The sequence below is a fragment of the Cynoglossus semilaevis genome, chromosome 8 (assembly GCF_000523025.1).
Source record: "Cynoglossus semilaevis isolate Cse_v1.0 chromosome 8, Cse_v1.0, whole genome shotgun sequence".
NCBI classification, from domain to species: domain Eukaryota; kingdom Metazoa; phylum Chordata; class Actinopteri; order Pleuronectiformes; family Cynoglossidae; genus Cynoglossus; species Cynoglossus semilaevis.
The window spans coordinates 17357754-17378577 of NC_024314.1; the positions used below are offsets into that span (position 1 = coordinate 17357754).

General features: G+C 42.4%; 1 protein-coding gene across 4 annotated transcripts in view; it reads left to right on the plus strand.

Moving 5' to 3' along the window:
- The first annotated feature begins 3262 nt into the window (after positions 1 to 3262).
- Positions 3263 to 20824, plus strand: part of LOC103382537 (SLIT-ROBO Rho GTPase-activating protein 1) — a 20538-nt gene continuing 2976 nt past the window's right edge. Inside the window, exons 1-22 of one of the 4 annotated variants that reach the window (XM_008315360.3) lie at positions 3263 to 4302; positions 11360 to 11555; positions 11643 to 11698; positions 12691 to 12815; positions 13068 to 13130; positions 13205 to 13402; positions 13949 to 14077; positions 14186 to 14407; positions 14495 to 14596; positions 14701 to 14898; positions 14992 to 15076; positions 15158 to 15185; positions 15268 to 15301; positions 15438 to 15498; positions 15856 to 15933; positions 16020 to 16154; positions 16555 to 16660; positions 17787 to 18011; positions 18901 to 18980; positions 19252 to 19456; positions 19762 to 19893; positions 20038 to 20374. In XM_008315360.3, the coding sequence (XP_008313582.2) occupies positions 4236 to 4302; positions 11360 to 11555; positions 11643 to 11698; positions 12691 to 12815; positions 13068 to 13130; positions 13205 to 13402; positions 13949 to 14077; positions 14186 to 14407; positions 14495 to 14596; positions 14701 to 14898; positions 14992 to 15076; positions 15158 to 15185; positions 15268 to 15301; positions 15438 to 15498; positions 15856 to 15933; positions 16020 to 16154; positions 16555 to 16660; positions 17787 to 18011; positions 18901 to 18980; positions 19252 to 19456; positions 19762 to 19893; positions 20038 to 20374 (2862 nt within the window). In that variant the 5' untranslated portion in view covers positions 3263 to 4235. Of the gene's footprint in view, positions 4303 to 11359; positions 11556 to 11642; positions 11699 to 12655; positions 12816 to 13067; positions 13131 to 13204; positions 13403 to 13948; positions 14078 to 14185; positions 14408 to 14494; positions 14597 to 14700; positions 14899 to 14991; positions 15077 to 15157; positions 15186 to 15267; positions 15302 to 15437; positions 15499 to 15855; positions 15934 to 16019; positions 16155 to 16554; positions 16661 to 17786; positions 18012 to 18900; positions 18981 to 19251; positions 19457 to 19761; positions 19903 to 20037; positions 20384 to 20824 lie in introns of those variants that run through there. The other 3 variants (XM_025057352.1, XM_025057354.1, XM_025057353.1) reach the window with 3 other exon arrangements.

A 20824-nucleotide genomic window follows, 5' to 3' on the forward strand; every position in this document is an offset into this window, starting at 1 on the left:
TCGTAAACCTTAAGATATTTTCATAAATACTAGAAAGAAAAACCAGCTGAACTCACACAAGTGCTTGGTTGTTTCAGGCTCAGAAATGATGTATTCCTTAACCTGAGTATTTTGTACCTGTGTGAAGTATCTTTGAGGGTATTTAGTGTCCATATGAGAGCTATTTTATTCAATTTTAAACTAAATGTGCCCTAACATTTAAAGATATTTGTGGATAACGTGCTGCTGGTTTAACTTCCGTTTCAGTTTAACTTTATGTTCTCATATCTACTAAGTATTCTTTAAGATGAAAGGTTTTGCCGTTCGCTCACCTCCTCGCTGTTCGGGTCATGTTTGTACTAGACGCAAACTTTTTGTACAGTACTGTTTACATGAGCGGCCTCAGATAAGCCTCAGAGAAGCGGATGCCGTGGGAGAAACAGAATAATTAAGGCTCAGCTCCTTAATGACATTGTTACTCTGCTGCAGACAACCTAATGCACTGTGACCTTATAATTACATCCCATACATTAGCAACTCCGGGGACACGGCAGATATGATCTGTTGCTCTGCCCACAGCTGAAGTTCTCAGGGTGTGGAGCTGGACGCCGAGTTCCACGTGTCCTTCTGGAACATTCCTCAGACAGATGCATTACTACAGCATAGGTAAACACAGGCTGGGGCCTGCAGGGCTGCAGGCTGAGCTGAGAATGTTTCCCTACCGAAAGTCATACAATGATATTTCATTAAGTATGAATATTTTCTAATATACTTGTACTTATTTGCAGGAAAACAAGATGGGAATAAACATGTACTTATTATTGTTTAAGGTAATTATATTATCTTATGTTATGATTGTACTGGTCCGGCCCACTTCACAGCTACATAGTCCGTATGTGGACCCTGAGCCAAAATGAGTTTAACACCTCTGGTCTAGAACATGTCTCAAACTCAAGGCCCGGGGGCCAAATGCGGCCCACCAAGCCGTTTTGTGTGGCCCGCGGGAGCTTTAAAAGCATTTAGTAAAGTTCATGCAGCAGAGTTTTTTAACCTATAAAATTAAATGTTTGTTTATTAGAAAACAATGAACAATATTTGTAGCTTGAATAAATAATAAACAATTGCAGAGACATATATTCGTCTGTTATTGAGTAGCTACATCTTTACCAGTGGTCCCTGACCTTTTTGGTTCCAAGCACTGGTCAGCCAGTACCACTTGTTGCCTGTGACCTATTATTTTAAAATAGTGCCAGATTATCTTTAAGTAAGTGAAGTAAATGGAAATGACTGGATTTTCTTTGAATGAAGTACATTAGTAAAAATTAAGTACATTTTTTCACTGTCCCACTGCGGCCCGGAACCAAATGACTTATGGACTGGTACTGGTCCACGGACTGGGGTTTGGGCACCCTGGTGAAAATGAGTTTGACACCCTTGGTCTAGACCAGGGGTGTCAAACTCATTTCCACCAGGGGGCCACATCAGCAATACAATTCCCCTTAAAGGGCCAGTTGTAAATGGAAGACTGTATCGATCATGTATAGAATATATAGAGTTTAGTGAATGCTTTTTAAGCTCCCGTGGGCCACACAAAACAGCCTGGCGGGCCGCATTTGGCCCCCGGGCCTTGAGTTTGACACATATGGTCTAGACTCTAGAAGGTAAAGAAAAATGGGAGAACAGAAAACTATTCCTATACTAAAAATAGTATTGTTTTTAAGTAAACGATATTTGTAAATATAAAAATATGAATAATATAACATAGTAACGATAAAAAAATAATGTTTCCGAGTATTATGTGCGGTTATATTTAATGTTATTAATAAAACGAAGACACGGATGAACGTCACCAGCGGGAAGAAGCGAACCTTTCAAATTCTCCGTTAACTTAATGCAGTGATCCATACACAACACTTCCGGCCTCTCCTTCACAATAAAAAATACACATCCGGTTTGATAAACAATACTTAACCAAGCTCAAAAACTGGTTACAATAACGATAATAATAACAATAATACTACTTTCCAAATCTTCCCTTGCGGTTTGGCCCACATCTTCCAGCCATTTAGACTGTACCTGCTTTGGGTGGAGAGTCGGGTTATCTGACCTCGGCTAAGAAAGCGTTAACAACGACAATAAAGTCCAAACAAACCAAATTCTCAGATTTCCTAGGTGAAAAAAAAAACGAAAGAAAAGCGAGACAAACCTCTCAATGTCAGAAAAAATCTTTTTGTCTGTTGCAGTACATGAGGTATCCAGTAGAGTGTAGTGTTCGGCCTCGCATTGTTGGTTTACTAATCAATAGATACCGATTTAACAGTCTATTGATGTAACTGCAGGGGTTATGGTTATTACAGCCATCTTACATTCTTTAGAGAAGTATGAATAGATTAAATATTTTCAGCAGTTTTCTTTTTCATTTGTCTTCTGTTCAATTCAGTTGACTCACTGCTTGTAGTAGTCAATCAAATGTGTTAATGTGACTATTAAAGTACACAGTGTTAAGTGTAATAATCCATAGCTTAGCACAGGGGTGGGCAGTTATGTCCACAGGGGGCCGCTGTGGCTGCAGGTTTTTGTTCCGACCAAGCAGCAGCACACCTGACTTGGCTTAATTAATCAACTGCTATGAGTCTTCAGACAGTTGATTGGTCAGTCAGTGTGTTCGGGATCGGTTGGAAGAAAAACCTGCAGCCACAGCGGCCCCTTGTGCCCAGGTCTGGCTTAGCATGTATGTTATATTATGGGAGGTTCCATAGTGTAGGGGTCAGCACGCCTTCCTCGGAGAGCAGAGAGTCCTGGAATCAATTCCCAGGGGAACCACATGCTTGGTGCCTGCTGGGGGCAGCCTGTTAACAGCAGATCTGCTGTTAACACAAGAATATTCCAAATATGGGATCAATATAGTTTGGTTTTTTAATTTTTTTTTATTGCTGTTCCAGTTTCTGTGTGCTATTTTTCTAATGTTTTATGTCTGGATTCATATTTCAGATTCATATTTGTTGTTCGACTCACACCATGTGACACATTTGTTCGGCCCAATGTGGTCACATGCCCCTGTTCTCTCCGAGTCACTCCTGAAATATATTTCTTGAATGGAGGAAAGAGCCAATTATAACTTGCACGTACATTGGCAGTGGAGTTTACTGGGATGCGAGGGTGGGGTGGGGTTGGGCAACTAAAAATTTGCACAGGTTGAAAACTTGATTAGAGCCAGCACTGTACAATGGCCCGAGGCGGAGAGCTCAAAATCAATACGTATTTGTTGCCGGCACTGTACAAGGTGGAGAGCTCAAAATCAATACGTATTTGTTTAAGTATATTAGAAAATATTCACGTTCATTGAATTATCATTTGAAGAAAAACCCATCACGGACATAACGTGTTTGTGCGTGATTTTACTTTCAAAATTTTAGTTCAAGTGGGCCGGATTGAACACCCATGCCGGGCCGATTTTGGCCCGCGGGCCGTATGTTTGACACCCATGGCCCTCAGAGCACATGTGATAGAGGATGGAGAACGTTAGCCTCAGCTCGTTTTTAATTGGCGCTGACGCACACCTGCGACTCACGGTAGCTTTTAATCACCTCAGCTGTTTCCACGCCATCCAGTTGGACCACGCCCTTTTTTCCCGCTTACTTTTCATCTAAACCTCCATGCAATTATCTCCACGTGCACGGCGAAGTGTCTATCCGCGTACGTGGAAACTGTTGCGTGCGTTGCATTTCACCAGGTGGGCGTGGCCTTTGTTCCCGCCCTCCCTGCAGACCGGTGCACGTGAGCGCGGCTTGGCCCCCGCCACTTCAAAGCTGCAATTAAAAAAAAAAAACATATATATTTAAGATAAATTATGATTGTCATTCTTCCAGGATGACGTCAGGTGATGCAGCGACGTCGGCGATCACTCGTGGATGATTCCTCATAGTGGATGTGCGTGACTTTTCACGCACCTCCTACTCCTCCTTCTGCTGCTGCTGCTGCTGCTCCTCCTGCTGTGTCTCCTATTCTTGCCGCCGCTGCGGCACAGTGCATGTGTGTGTGCATGTGTGCGTGTGTGTGTGGAGGGTTTTTTTACGCGTATGTTTGTGTGCGTGTGTGATGTGAGCAGCATGATTGCCGGTGTCGCGGAAGCATCGTGGCGTCGCTGCATTGACGGACGTGAGTGTTAAATTGCTGTGTACCTGGCGGTGGTCGCGAACGCGGGAGCGGCGCGTCACCTGCGCTGCAGCGGCAGAGGCGGCAGAGGCGGCAGCGTCATGTGTGATTCCAACAAGAGCAAGAAGGACAAAGAAATTTTGGCGGAATATGAGAGTCAAGTGAAAGGTAAGAGGAAAAACCTGTCACCGTGTGTGTGTATGTGTGTGTGTGTGTGTGTGTGTGAGAGAGAGAGCGTGCGCGCGCGCGCCTGCCTCTATGGGTTTGTGTGTGGGCGCGCGACCTCGTGCGTTAGAGAGACACCCCACCGTGAGACGTCAGGATTTTCTGGGTTCATCCTGAGTGCTGCATGGCGCCTGAAGGATGTGTGTGTGGTTTATACTCATGAAGAGAGAGAGAGAGAGAGAGAGAGAGGTAGACTGAGAGATTGTGTGTGTTTATGTGTGTGTGTGTGTGTGTGTGTAAGGGTTACAGATATTACAGTTAATTAAAGCAGCACATGGAAATCAGTGCAGACCCCTGCGTTCACTGGAGGCAGAACCTAATCATCCACAGAAGAACAGCAGTGCTGTAATAAGAAATCCCGGTTCTGCTGAGAGGAACCGACTAATGGGGTTCTGTTTAGGAATGGATGAAGCTGTGAGGCTCTGCAGTTACAGCATCATCGGAGAAGAGCATTAGGATGCAGGACCTCCTGGTTCATGTGTGTTTCAGGTGTAAGATTTTAACACCTGATCTGTGTGTGTGTGTGTTTGTGAAAGATCGAGCGAGAGAGAGAGAAAGAGAGAGAGAGTACAGGTATGTGTTCTTACACCCCTCACCAAGTACCTGACCTGCTGCTATCACATGTTCACATGATGATGACAGCGATGATGATAATCACATTGGTCCTGAAATAGTGCTCGCGATGACACCCCTCTCCTCCTCCTCCCCCCTCCTCCTCTTCATCCTCCCATCGTCATGGTAACCATCAGTGCCTGACCGTGACACATCAGCCAAATGACCTTTGATGAAACTCTGACTCGGATTCTTTTATCCCTTCCGCCTCAGACTGTCACTGCCGTCGTTGTCGTCGTCGTCGTCGTCGTCGAGACGCAAACATTTTAAAATGTCTAACCCTTCATCACTGATACTCAGTCTCACTCTGAAATGGGTTCAAGTCTCAGAGTTGGATCTCGCCCGTGTTCTCGCCACATGGCTCTTCACACTTTCTACTCGTCACATGTTCGCCCACACCATTGCTGCTGCTACCACTTTGAGCGCCTAAAAGGAGCTTGTTTCCTCTATGAAGAGGAGCAGAAGTGTGTGTGTGTGATGGTATGTGTGTGTGTGTGTGTGTGTGACATACAGTACCTACAAGAGGTTACTAAACATTTCAGAAACATCTCAGGTCATTAATGACATCATAAGTATTGTCTTTCTTCAGTGAATAACAATAAGCTGACAGGAGCTCGTGCAGTTTTTTTGTGTATGTATTTATTATTATTGGCTAATAATTCACAAACATTAAAAAAAAAAACGATATAAAAAAGACACCACAATTAAACCTGAAACATAAAACGTTACTTCAGGAACAGTCATTATCCTATGCTACATCCATTTACTTATATATGTATATTTATATCCATATATATGTATGTATTTATGTACATATAATCTATATACATTTATATATGCACATATATAATTTACATATATTTATGTGTACACATATTTGCATATATGCATGTGTTCATGTACATATATCATTTACATGTATTTATATATGTACATATATTTGCACAGTTTATATATGTACATATATTTGCATATATGTATGTGTTCATGTACATATGTCATTCATATACATTTATTTATGCACTATATATTTTATATATATTTATATGTACATATATAATTTTCTTCACCATTCATTTTAGTATTACATAGTATTTTTATACTTCACAGCCGCACATACATTTTTAAACCACTGGAAATAAAGACATTAGCCGAAAATAGAATAGTAACTTTGCACCGTAGTTTATCTATGTGCTATCAGCCAGCGGGACAACCTTGGATATTTTGATACAGTACGACTTGTTAGCTGTTCTTAGGTGGGGGAAAAAAAGCTAAAGCTAAGAAGCTGAAGAAGCTTGAAACCCTCAGGTCGTACAGTTCATACATAAACTGTTCTGCTTGTTAGCTGTTCTTATGGGGGAAAAAAGCTAAATCTAAGCTTGAAACCTTCAAGTCGTACAGTTCATACATAAACTGTTCTGGTCACATATTTGAAATTGTCTTTATTGGATGTGAACTGAGGAGTCCACACCGCCGGGGACCTTCAGTTGTGCATGTCAAGTTGCCTGTTCTAACTAGCTTTTTAGAAGGTAGGACTAAACCTTTGCTAAATGTGTCCGTGTCTGTTTCAAGGGGAATTTCTGTGAAAAGTCTCAAATTAAAAAATATGTCCAAACGTCTTGAGACCTATGTGTAACATTGTAGTTACATTTACCAAACGGAGTCAATCAAATTCCCCCGAGATATTTAAAAAGAATAATAGAATCATCACCTTCTGGTTACAGTGACGGTTGAGGACATTTTTATTTGATCTAATTCCTGGGAGACAAAGACCAAAGTGAGGATTATGTGTGTGTGTGTGTGTGTGTGTGTGTGTGTGTGTGTGTGTGTGTGGGTTTCCCTTCCCTTCCCTCCCTGGATGCTGAAGTGGCTCAGGTCTGCCTCTCTGCCCCCGCTGCTCCAAACCTATGGATCTGCTGCTGTAACTATGAGCTCTGAAAGTCTGCCTCCGTCTCTGGATGCTGATTGGACGAGGCTTGGAAGGTGGTGTGGAATGTATACACAGGAGGTGATGGAGCTCCTCCTCCTCCTCCTCCTCCTCTTCCTCAATGATGTTTCAGGGGGAGGCGGGGTTTCTGTGCTCATCCTCCGGCTGATCTAAGATGAGGTGAGCCTTTTTAGAATAGGTAGCACTTTTGCTGCTGACGACACACATTTGTGAGCTGGCTTTATGATGATGATGATGATGATGATGATGATGATGGTGGTGGTGGTGGTGATGATGCGGTTTAAAAACCCGAGGCACCACTGGCAGACTTTCCCATCATCATGCTAAGCCTTCTCAGGCTTGGCGAGACAAGGAGCGTCCAGATGAGACGGTGCAAATGGGTGGATGAAGGGAGGAGAAGTTGGAGGGAAGGAGGAGAAAGAGGAGCAGTGCAGGGAGAGACAGACGGCAGACAGAGATGAAGTGTTTCCTACTGAAGTTGCTGCAGTACGTCCCTTGTTTCTGCCTGCGTGTGCACACAGGTGATTAGTGACCTCACATCTGTTCACCTGCAGGACCATGGGAGGGGGACAATGAGACAATAGACAAAAAAAAAAAAATCCTCCACCCAGACTCCACAGCCAAAACTTCACCTGATTCAAATATATATAAAATGTCACAGAAATGACAGTTTTTAATCCCACAGTGGGTGATATAATGACATTATTATTATAATTCACAATTATTTTCTCTCATGNATGTCACTTGTCCATACAACGGTTGTATGTTTTAGGGTTAGCCAGCATCATGCTGCTAACGTAGCATGACACGACTCAAAACAGCTAATGTTAACGATACGCCTTTAAAAAAACAAAACTGTTTTGCTGTTAGCGTTTTTAAACTGGACACGTTTGACTAGATCAGTGGTTCTTAATCATTTTCCATCATGCGCCCCCTTGGGGACAGAATTGTTTTCATGCCCACTCCCAACCCACACCCCTGCGAAATCATATTGAGAGCCTGATAACGTGTATATTTTTATCTGTACAAACCACTGTATGAGTTGCTGCCCCCTAGTGCCTGGAGGCTTGTTATCGTTCAAGCATTACAGCAGTGGTACACTTATGTCCAGCGTCCCATATTCCATTGACCCTCACGCCCCCTGGCACCTCACCGGATTACTTTAAAGTACTTCCTAGCTAACGACATGTTAGCTTTAGTCTGTGAGTGTGAGAAGGAACACATTCGTACTTAAAACGTGTGCTGACCATCATCTCACTCTGATCACGCTTCATTTCTGAGGTGAAGAATTCACAGCCTATCATGAGGTATCAGATCAAATGGACTAAATGTGTTTTATTTCCTGTAATGTTGACTGATATCGAGCCGATACCGATGCTGAGTATCGGATCGCACCGACTCCATTCCAGACCCTGTCAATCTACATGTGTTGGCCGACTAGATCACAGGTCACGGCTAAAGACTGTCACATGGTACAATGGATAGCATCAGCTTGAAAAGGTTTTACTCGTTTCCCTCTCTTTGACCTTCAGAGGTACAGCATCACCTCGGTGTCACCTCATTTCTGCTTCTCATCCTTTTCCTGCGTCTTCCCACCACCAGTGGCAGCAGCAGCGTTGAATCAGAAGCAGAGATGTTCCCAGAAATCAGACCTGGGAGATTAGAACATACAAGGCCCTTTGTCTTTGTTAAATTGTCTTCTTCACCGTATTTCCTTTTCTTTATGTCAGTGTTCCCCCAGACTCCTGCTCTGATCATACAGTCAGATACAGTTGGTGTCGCTGTCATTGTCTTTGTGTGTGACAAGGAGGTTTGCGTGAAGGTCTTTTATTCTCAGTCTTCAAGCGTACAAAAAAAATCAACCTTCAAGCAGTTTTTTCTTAGAACCTTGTGAAATCAAACAGTTTTGGGAGGATTGTAATCGGAGTTCCTTATGCATCGGCTTGAAAAAAAAAGAAAATTTCATTATTTCATTATTAATTATTCTGTGCAGGTTTCATGTCCATTGATTGAGTTTATTAAGAGGAATCCAACCAAAGCACAGACTTACATACAAACATATGTGCTTTAGTCCTGTTTCCTTAGCACCAGTTGTCTTTGAACAGCTCAGGTCATGTCAAGGGAGTCTAGTCATGTCGGGTCGAGTCTAGTCATGTCTACTTGAGTCTAGTCATGTCGGGTCGAGTCTAGTCATGTCTACTTGAGTCTAGTCATGTCGGGTCGAGTCTAGTCATGTCTACTTGAGTCTAGTCATGTCGGGTCGAGTCTAGTCATGTCTAGTTGAGTCTAGTCATGTCTAGTTGAGTCTAGTCATGTTTGGTCACGTCTAATCATGTCATGTGAGTCTAGTCATGTTGGGTCACGTCATGTCGGTCGAGTCTAGTCATGTCTAGTTGAGTCTAGTCATGTTAAGTCAAGTCTAGTCATGTTGGGTCACGTCTAGTCATGTCTAGTTGAGTCTAGTCATGTCTAGTTGAGTCTAGTCATGTTAAGTCAAGTCTAGTCATGTTGGGTCACGTCTAGTCATGTCATGTGAGTCTAGTCATGTTCATGTCGGGTCGAGTCTCGTCATGTCTAGTCAAGTCTAGTCATGTCTAGTCCAGTCTAATCATGCCGGGTTGGGTTGGGTCAAGTCAAAACATGTTGAGTCATGTCGAGTCGAGTCAAGTTGGGTTGAGTCGGGTGATGTTAATGCAAGTCATGTCAAGACATGTCGAAGGTCATGTTTGATGTTTTTGGCCAATTTCTTTTATTAAAACCCTACAGCTATGTAAAGCCGGAGTCCGACTCTGATATTTTCTGTTCTGCCATTTAACCAATCACAGTTCAAGGCACAAAAATGGAGACAGAGTCACAGATGGTTTTATGTTGTTGATTGGCAGGAGATACAGTAGAATGAACCGAAGAGCCACATGAAAAATCAGCCATTTTAAATGAGACTGATACCAGGAGCACCACACACACACACACACACACACACACACACTACATACAGTCTCTGTCACCCACAATAACTGTTTCAGAGACACCAAAGGTCCTAAAATGTCCTGAAATTTATGAAACACGACGAGAAAATAGTGTGTTTGTTTGTGTGTGTGTGTTCCTGCAGTGCTTCCCTGTCTTCACCTTCACATTGTCACATGGTTCACACACAGTAGGTTGTTGCCAAGACAACAGGTAGCGGAGTGGAGAAAGACCCCCAAGGATTAGCGTGTGCATGCATGTGTGCTATGTGTGTGTGCGAAATGTAAAAACGAGAGAGAGAGAGAGAGAGAGAGAGAGAGAGAGAGTTGTGGCTATCACTGTGCATTCACTGCTCTCTTATTCTCTCTCTCTCACTCTCTCTCTGCGTTTAAACAGTACCAGCAGAACCACGCTGACTATAGGACTGTCTGTGTGTAGATATCATCCAAGGTGACCCCTGGTGGAATAATGGACAGTGTACATCAGCAGTTTTAAAAGGAATTGGTTCGGCAGAGAATCTTGGGAAGAATGTATTATTTCCTACGTTTATCAGAGACCTTGACTTTCCCCAGATGATCCTCTGATGGGTTTTTCTTTTAATGACAGGAAAAACTGACAAAGGCTGCATTTTAATTTGCCTTAAAACTTGGCAAGAGGTTCGGGAAAAAATTAGGTCATCGTGTAAAAGCTGGCCACATACCAAGATGACAGTAAGACAGAGTACCAAAAAGATACCTGCAGCTGTATGTGACGGGAAATGTACGAGAAAAAAGATATAGATAAATGTAAACATCTAACAGTTCACATTTAAGTTGCGGGATGCTGGAAGTTTCGTGGTCACATCGCCATCTCGACATACGGCGTTAAAGCAAATTTTCCACAAGCTAATTGGTGAGCCCCGCGGAGGAACATGGCATCACGTGGTGCTATACGCAAAAGACGGTTTTGTTTTCGTTCACCAGTTGTACGCCACATATGGTTTGGTACATTCGCCTTCTTTTATTTGTAGGTTTTTTTTTTTGTGAACTTTTTGCTCTGTATTATGACTCTCAGGCATCCTAGCGTAGGTTAGCATAGGTGACTTTTTTTCAGTGTTCTACCATTCACAGAGGGTCTTGGGTTTACAACATCCTTGTCCTACGGTCATTTTTTCATGGTTATGTCACCATCTGCCATAAATGTATTTAGTCTTGTTCTGTCATTCTAACGTAAGGCGTTATAGCAAATTTAGCACAGGAACTAGCTGCTGAGTGGACAAATACATCATCATGCTGTGCTTTTGTGTACATTGTACGCCATACTCTGGATAGCTCTACATTCACTTTCTTTCGTTTGTGTTGTTTTGGTTTTTTGGGGGGATCTTTTTGCCCTTCATTTTGGCTCCCAGGTGTAAGTCAGACTCTTCTGATGTTTTTATGTCCTAGATCATGATGTTACCACTGTGTTAATGGTGAGCTGTTTGTCATGCGTTCACAGATGTACGCTTGCAGCTGGTGGAGCAGCAGCGTTGTCTGGAGCAGCAGACAGAGATGCGGGTTCAGCTGCTCCAGGACCTGCAGGACTTCTTCCGAAAGAAAGCGGAGATCGAGACGGATTATTCCAGAAACCTAGAAAAGTTGGCCGAGAGATTCATGGCCAAGACGCGCAGCACCAAAGACCATCAACAGTACAAGTAAGCCTATTACAAGACACGCCTTTTCTCGTGTTCATGTTGGTCTGAATTTCTTTTCATTCTCTTTTTTTTCTTCTTCCCTTCCAGAAAAGACCAGAACCTTCTGTCTCCTGTCAACTGCTGGTACCTGCTTGCTAAACCAGGTTAGTTTAGATTCCTAAAGCAGTGTAGCCCACCAAATCTGGTCTGGGCTGGATGTCAATTGTTTGTTTTTCTTTACTACTACAATCAGGATAATACGTTTGGAAAGCAGTTTTTACTTAATCTGAGTATGTTTCCTGCTACATTTGATTTATTTTACTATTAGACATTACTTGTTGTCCCTATACCAAATTCCATAGAGAAAACCAGTGATTTTAGGTCACAAAGGAATTAGAGGATGAGGAATTAGTTTGTGTTACTAAGTAAAGTCGGAATGGAACTGAATATTTGACAAGGAGGTGTTGATTAAATGTTGCCTCGTTTGGTTAGTTTGTGTTACTAAGTAGTAGTCGGAATGGAACTGAATATTTGACAAAATATTAAATATTTGAGTATATTTATTTAATATATTATATATATTTAATGTTTGGTATTTGATAGATTAAGTTTTGTCTGACTTTCCAATCACACTCTTCTATATGAAATAATTATGAAACACCCACAAACTGCACTCAGTCACGGGTTTCTCTTCACTTCAGCAACTTTCAAAATAAAGTGCTTGGTGACTGGAATGAGGGACTAAAAGAAAATTGGTTCCTGTTCATCCAACTTTCTTAATCTGAATAAAGTAATCTGTAATAATGTAATGTTATTGGCTGCTAACTTAGCATCACATGTTTTTTTTTTAATATGATCATTGATATCAAATGTGATTATTTAATTTTATTATATAATTATTGATATCAAACGTGATTATTTCATTTTTTATATCAAAAGTAATGTGAATACTCATGAAAATAAACAACTGGTAAAAGAAATATACATGGTTTATTTCTAATGTTCGATAACTTATGTGGCCAAGATAACATGGTAGTAGTGGCCCCAGGCCAAGAGGTTAGGAGTTTACAAATATATATATATATATATATAGAGAGAGAGAGAGAGAGAGAGAGAGAGAGAGAGAGAGGCTATGAGAGATTGTTGTTATTTTAAGACTTGTCGTCCCTGCAGGTGAGGAGGGAGAGTAAAGACCATGCGACCCTCAGTGATCTTTACCTGAACAACGTTATCACTCGTCTCACACACATCAGTGAAGACTCGGCTCGTCTTCTGAAGAGGGTAAGAACATTAACCATGTTCCTCTGATGATACACTTGACTCAAAACTCACATATGACTCACTGGTGATTTTCTTGTCCCTGATACGATTCTGTCATGATTATTACACTTAACTGAAGGTCAGGCCTGATAATAAAGAAATAGCAAAGTTTATAGGCATTTACCCATCTCGATGACAGCGTTTTTAATACTAACCAATTGTTCTGTCTTCTTCTATGCTGATGATGTTCACCTCTCGTTGTGCCTCCATCAGAGCAAAGAAATTATCTTTCAGCTTCAGGAGGATCTGATGAAGCTCCTGAACGAGCTCTACACGGTGAGTACGACAGAATACTTCCTGAATTAGTTTGGGATTTGTTGTTTCTAACTGGAGCCCGTGACATCTCTCAGGTGATGAAGACATACCACATGTACCACGCTGAGATGATGAATGCTGAGACCAAGCTGAGGGAGGCTGAACGACAAGAGGGTCGAGTGAAGGGCGGGTCGGGCACAGGAGGAGGGGCGGAGCCCGTGTTCGGACTGCGAATAGAAGAACGTCACCAGAGACGTAACGCTGCCCGCAAGATGGAGAAGATGAGAGAGAAGGTGATGGTGTTATCTCCGAAGCCAAAGAGATACACGGGGGTCCTCGGTTTACGACGTCCTCGACCTGTAACATTTTATGGTTACGACGACAGCCCCCATAAATTTATTGAGAAAATATTGTTCCCACATTCCGACATATGCCGTTATAACTCGCCCAGATGAGTAAGTTCTCACACGTTGCCACTACACCGTGGAAGACTGCTTTGTTTTGGCTTGTGCTGCATTCGGTTTCTTTTGTTTGAGTTGTTTATTTGAAACTTTTTGTCCTTCATTATGGCTCCCAGGTGTACCGTATTATCCAGATTATAAGTCGCAATTTTTTTTTTATCCTTTGACTGGGTTTGCGACTTATACTCAGGTGCGACTTATATATATTAAATATGTAAAGTGTTTGGTATTTTCACACTCACAGCCGCTAGAGGGCACTCTAGGCCTCTGTACCAGTATCTGCTACTCCAGTATCTGCTACTCCTGTCGAGGACCCCCATAATGGTGTTAGAGATGAAGGACGTAGCTGATGGTTAATGCTGTCTGTTTCCCCATTAGAGGAAGTCAAAATACTCAGAGAACAAACTGAAGGCTCTCAAATCCAGGAACGAGTATCTGCTGACGCTGGAGGCTACAAACGCCTCCGTCTTCAAATACTACATCCACGACCTGCCTGACATCATAGATGTTAGTAAACAAAACTTCTCAAAAATTACAGTAACGACAAAAATAAAAAAAATAAAAAAACATTCTTCTTCACCGCTTCCCCTTCTGCTGTTTACTCCTGGTTCTCAGTGTTGTGACCTAGGGTACCACTCCAGTCTGAGCCGAGCCCTCAGAACCTACCTGTCAGCAGAGCTGAGCCTGGAAGCCTCCAGGAGGTCAGGTCTGGAGGTTTTGGAGGGAGCAGTAGAGGGTCTGGACCCGGCCAGAGACCGTCAACGTCTTCTGGGTCTTTACCCAACAGCCTTCTGTCCACCATCACGCTTTAACTTTCAGGCCCACATGGGCGATGAAGTTAGTGCATCCATCAGTCAGCATTGTATCAAAATGAGGATTTGTCTGCAGTCTCTGAGTCTTTGTGGTTGGTTCACTTCTTTTCAGGTGACCCAGATTGCGTCCCAGACTCAGGTACAGGCTGAGCTCAGTCTTCGGCTCACACAGTTGCAGACTCGTCTGGCTTCACTGAAGATTGAAAATGAGGAGGTGAGACTCCAGTTTGGGCGGCGGAGTAATCGTATTTCGCTCATACGTCAAATGCAGTAATTATTCACAAAATCTACCGACACACACTTGTATTTGTTATGCAGGTGAAGAAGACCTGGGGGGCAACACTGACCACTCTGCAGGACATGACGGTGTTGGAGGACTACGACGTCTCCCAGAGCTTCACCCACAGTCCGTCCTCAGAGTCGGTCAAGTCCAGTGTGTCAGACGGTTACCTTAACAAACCCAGTCTGGCCAAGAAACGAGCCAATCAGCATGAGACCGAGCTCTTTTACTTTAACGTCAGCAAATACAAATAGACATTTGCAATTCTCCATCGAATAAAGAAAATACAGATTTAGAACATTATTATTCTTGTCTTTATGATTTCACAGAAATTCCGTGAGTATCTGGAGGGAAGTACTCTCATCTCCAAACTCCAGGCCAAACATGACATCCTGAAAAAAGCCTTAGCTGAAGGTGAGATGAACAGAAACTCTTTCTTTCATGGAAAAAATTAATTTAAAAAAAGATTCCTGACATTTGATTTTTTTTTTTCAGGTTACAAAGCTGAACTCCTGACAACAAGGTAAAGGCCTCCTTTCATTTTCTTTTTTTTTCATTATGTTATCACTGAAAATCATTAAGGAGAATTTTTCTTGTCGTTACAGTCGTGGAAGGAAAAATTCACACAGCAAACACCAGGTACAGTTTTAGTCCTAATGCGGTCTTTAATCACCAGTCTGAGTGATTACTGTCCATAACAAACATATGTGTCCACAGGATTCAACCAAAGCATTACAGAGTGATTACTGTCCATAACAAATATATGTGTCCACAGGATTCAACCAAAGCCATACCTTTACTGGTGGAGAGTTGCATCCGCTACGTAAACCTGCACGGTCAGATACATCTCTGATATAATAAATTAACAAAATAATTTCACGCTTTTATTTGTTGTTATCACGATTTTGGTGTGTGCTAATCAAATCTAAGATGTTGTTTTTTTTAATATTTAATGTATTGGGTATATTTTAGCTTAAATTTACACAATATCTATGTACCATATACCTCAATAAAAATGTTAGCCTGTTTCAAAAATTGGAAAATTAGCATAAAGTAAATAATTTAGTACGACAAGTTAGTCAAAATCTGCTCTTTTCTTTACAGTGTAGTGTATCACACACAGAGCCCTGAGGAACCCCACGGAGTACAATATAAACTCTAACTAAACTAAAACTTTCTTTTTTGTTAAACAGGACTTCAGCATCAGGGCATCTTCCGTGTGTCAGGGTCCCAGGTTGAGGTCAACGACATTAAGAACTGCTTTGAAAGAGGTGAGATGTTTTACCCGTTGAAGGTGAACAGGGATGGGTGCTCGAAGGGTTAATGTTGGGTACGATATGTTCTGTCTGGCGATCAGGAAACGACCCACTGATCGATGAGGAGAGTAACCACGACATCAACTCGGTGGCAGGAGTTTTGAAACTCTACTTCAGAGGTTTGGAGAACCCTCTGTTCCCCCAGGAACGTTTTGATGACCTCATTTCCTGTGTCCGTGAGTCAAAACAAATATCTTTATCCTGCTGTTTAATCAATAAATATGTAATTTGATGTTTTATAATAGAATTATTTTTTCATTTTTTAAATAACACCAGTGTTTTCATATCAAAATGTTACATTGAACATTTAAGACTATTTAAGGTTATGGTGTCAAACACACGGCCCACAGGCCAAATCAGGCCCACTGCTGGGTTCAATCCAACCCACTTGATGAATCAGGGACGCTGCTGGGTTCAATCCAACCCACTTGATAAATTTATTAAATATGATCATTACAAGATTAAATGAAATCACTTAAAGATTAATGTCCTAATGATAAAAAAAATAATACCTGATGAAGTGATTCTGGTTTTGTCGAAGTTTATTGTAATTCTTTATTGTGTTCTTTTCTGCAGGGATAGAAAACCTTTATGAACGAGCTCAGTGCATTCGTAAGATTCTGCTGGGCGTCCAGAGACCAACGCTGGTGGTGATGCGGTATCTGTTCGCCTTCCTCAACCAGTGAGTTGAAGCACACAGTGTTTGTTTGACTTCCAGATCGAATTTTAGTCTCTGAGAATCTGATAGTGTGAGGATGTAGAGACAGGAAATGTGAGGCGAGGTGTGAGAGAAAACACATCCAAATCACTGAGCTGTTTTTTTTGTGTGTTGTTTTTATCTGTTTCACATTGAAGTGAGGGATAGGATTTTCAACCAGCAAACACCTTTAGATTTCCCTGTCCCTCTCTCTCTGTCTCGCTGCATGGAGAGCCTATGATTTGATTAATCAATGGCAGATACAGTTATTAAAATGTTAAAATACAATACTGTACATATTGTGCAGTAACATCATAGTCTAGGACAGTGGTTCTCAAACTGTGGTATGTGTACCACCAGTGGTACGAGAGTGCTCTCTAGTGGTACGAGGTGAAAATTCACATTTTCACATTTACATTTAAATTAAATTAAATTAATCTGAACCATACCATGCACAATTAATACAACATTTAAACATAAACATCCTTATAAACATTCATAAACCTCTCTCCTGTGGTGCAACCTAACAGGGAAGGCCTCTGCTGCTATATTCTAATGTTGGTCATCATGGTGGTACTCAGAGAGATCAGTGTTGTCTCAGGTGGTACAGAGTAGAAAAAGTTGGAGAACCACTGGTCTAGGACATAAAAACATCAGGAGAGTCTGTATTACACCTGGCAGCCATAACGAAGGGCAAGGAATTCCCCAAAAAAACAACACCAACGAAAGAAAGTTATTGTAGCACAATCTGTCACACGGTGTACAAGTGGTGAATGTTAAGAAAGTCGTCCCCCACATATAGCGCTGCGTGATGACACAATCGTCCGCTTCACTCTCCAACTAGTTCCCACTGGAAAATGTATTTTTACGATATGTGTCGGAATGCTGCAAGAAGACTTTCTTAATGAATTTATCAGAGACGGGGACGTAACCATGAAAAGTCGAGGACATCGCAAAGCGAGATAACCATGTATTGCAAAGTTGTTTGACGTAAAATAGTTAAAATTTTAGGCAGAGTTTCAGTAGGTTTTTGGACAGTATGAACAATACTCAAGTGAGTCGTTTGATATTAAATTGTGCCCCCCTCTCCCTCCCTCCTCGACCACCACAGCCTGTCTCAGTACAGTGATGAGAACATGATGGACGCTGGAAACCTGGCCATTGTCTTTGGGCCAACGCTGCTGCCGACCCCTGACACTCTGGACCAGGTGGCCTGTCAGGCTCACGTCAACGAGGTGGTAAAGACGGTCATCTTACACCATGATAATATCTTTCCGGACACAAAGGAGCTGCCTGGTCCAGTGTATGAGAAGTGTATGACTGGAGAACAGTACTGGTGAGTCAGAGTACACACACTTGTTTTCATAATATATTCTGCGTGTGTTGTTGTACATTGTTTCTGTTTTGGATCAATGTGTTGTACATTGTTTCTGTTTTGGATCAAATGACAGCAGTTTTTATATACAGAATAAGTGTGTATCATCAGCATATATCATCACTCTCCGTCGTCATTATCGTCTTCATCAGTATATGTGTGTATTTTTATATCATCAGCATATATCATCACACGTCATCTCCGTCGTCATTATCGTCTTCATCATCATAATCATTATAATGACCATTCCTTTCATTGTCATCAGCATCCCCATCATGGTTAGCCTAGCCATTATCATCACTCTCATTTAAACACATATTCTAGTCTCGCTTCTCCTGACTTTCATTCACCTTCTTTTTAGGATATAAAACTCCATGTCCAACCTGTGAACCCCCAACATCTGTCCTTTGACTAGATATCCATAACAATTTAATTTCAGGATTTTCTAAATTTGAAATGTATTTTAAATTTGTTTTAGCGACGCACCAACCTTACCTTGAACCCATCTGCCAATCTGACTGCACATCTAACCCCTGTCTCGCTGGCCTTATACATATCCTGCACCACCCTCACATACTTCTGTGCCACAAAATGTATTTTAATTTTTTTTTTTTTAGCAACGCACCAACCTTAGCTTGAACCCATCTGCCAATCTGACTGCACATCTAACCCCTGTCTCGCTGGCCTTATACATATCCTGCACCTTATCTTAGCATCTTTAACTCTATTGCTGATGTGGCCCCCCGGTGGGGACGGGCTTGACACCCATGCTCTAAAACCACAAAGGCAGTGCAAATGTCAGCAGTCTTAAAGTGAGTAATAAGTCTGTCCCTTGTTTCTTTTCTGACAGCGAGAGTCCATTCAGTGAACCCGGACCGCTGGAGGAAACGGAGCCTGACGCTGGCACTGAGACTCAGACCAGTGAGGAGGGTAGGTCGTGACCTCTGACTTTTACACAAACGCTGACACACTGATGCTGCTGTATGTAGAGAAAGAAGTGTCGCCATGGCAACTGTAGCTCTGGGGAGTCACACACACTCCTCCCAACCACCCTGTATTCTTCTTTACAATCCATCCACCACTTTGGTTCTATAATAACCCACAATATTGTTGTTCATCAGTGTTGAACAAAACTTCAGAAAGTGATGAGTTCAAGTTTCCACTGTTCTCACACTTCTTTCTCTGTCGTCCTTGATGACAGAGGGTGAGGCAATAGAGGCGGTGGCCAGGTTTGACTATGTCGGCCGCACTGGTCGTGAGCTCTCCTTCAAAAAGGGAGCGTCGCTGCAGCTATTTCAGCGGGCGTCACACGACTGGTGGGAGGGACGTCACAACGGCAGCCGCGGCCTGATCCCACATCAGTACATCGTGGTGAAAGACCGAAGAGCGCTGAGTCGCGATGACATGTAAGTTACAACATTTGGTTTTATCCTGCTTTTAAAAAAAAAACGCATCAGTGATTTTAGTTTGGCAGCTGTTGGTCTTCTGCTGCCTCTTGTGGTCAGCGATTTTTTTAAAAAAAAAAAAAAGGAAGCAAAAGATTTTGAACAGTGAAGTCACAAAAACGATTAAATTCAGTGGATTAGCAACTGCTAAGGTCAAGCTAGCTAATGTCACTGATTTTTCGAGTGCTTACAAAAACACAAGCTTCCCATCGAATAATCATTGTTTCTTGGTAAGCCAGTGTTTTTCTGATGTACTACGTTTTCAGGACTGACTCTCTGTCCGACACGCTCAGCCAGAAGGCGGACAGCGACGGCGGCAGCAGCAGCACCGATGACAAACGCTCCAGAAGCGAGCTGAGCTCCCCGACTGACATCAGACCTGCGGAGATCTACAACAGGTCTGTCATGTAAGAAACACTCCTTTTATTGGAAAAGCTCTGCAGAGATGCTTTGATACCTTTAGAGATCTGAGAGGTTAGATCAGGGCGAGTTTGCTGTAGTGATCAGGGTCCACCAACAGGTGTTTTTGTGCCTCATCTCAGTCACAGGAGGAAGCGCACAGATGTTTTCTTCCGTCGCCCTCTGGGGCGCTCGAACGACAACCATGGCAACAACAGCGGGATGGATCGAGGCTCTCCCCCTGTGACGGGTCATTTTAGTCCCCGGGAGCTGCTGCTGGGACGTGGCCCGGGTCTTACGCCGCCCTTAGACAGCCCTGAGCGCCACCGGCGCTCGGCAGCCGCTGTGACCATGACGGTAAGTCGCCACGACTCTCTGAGGAGGCCCGAGGACACGCCCATCAGACGCTCCAGCAGCGGGCAGCATAGCTTCAGTGACACCTTACGATCAAGAGCTCTGGACCCTGATACCCTGGCACAAGTAAGACATGTTAGTACCTGATGTACTTCGTGATGCCTGTTAATTAGCGATGTCCGATATTGACTTTTTGCCGATATCTAATATGCCGATATTGTCCAAACACAATACCTACTTATATTGTGATACTCCACAAATTTCTGGCATTGGCTACACAAAATAAATGTGTAAATCTGGCAAAATTATGTTTACGTTTTATTACGGAAAAAACGATAACGATTCCTACTGATATTCCATAATTATGCTAATATCGGCCGATATTATCGGACATCACTACTTTTAATCATTCCTTTGCTGATTTTTTTTGTAGTAATGACCTGAGGAGTTTTTTGTGGTGGTCATTTATTGCATTTCTTGAAAATGTGTTTTTGTGCTGTTAGAGCAGAGGTGTCAAACATACGGCCCGGGGGCCATATGTTTGACATATGTTTAACATATATTTTATAATATAAT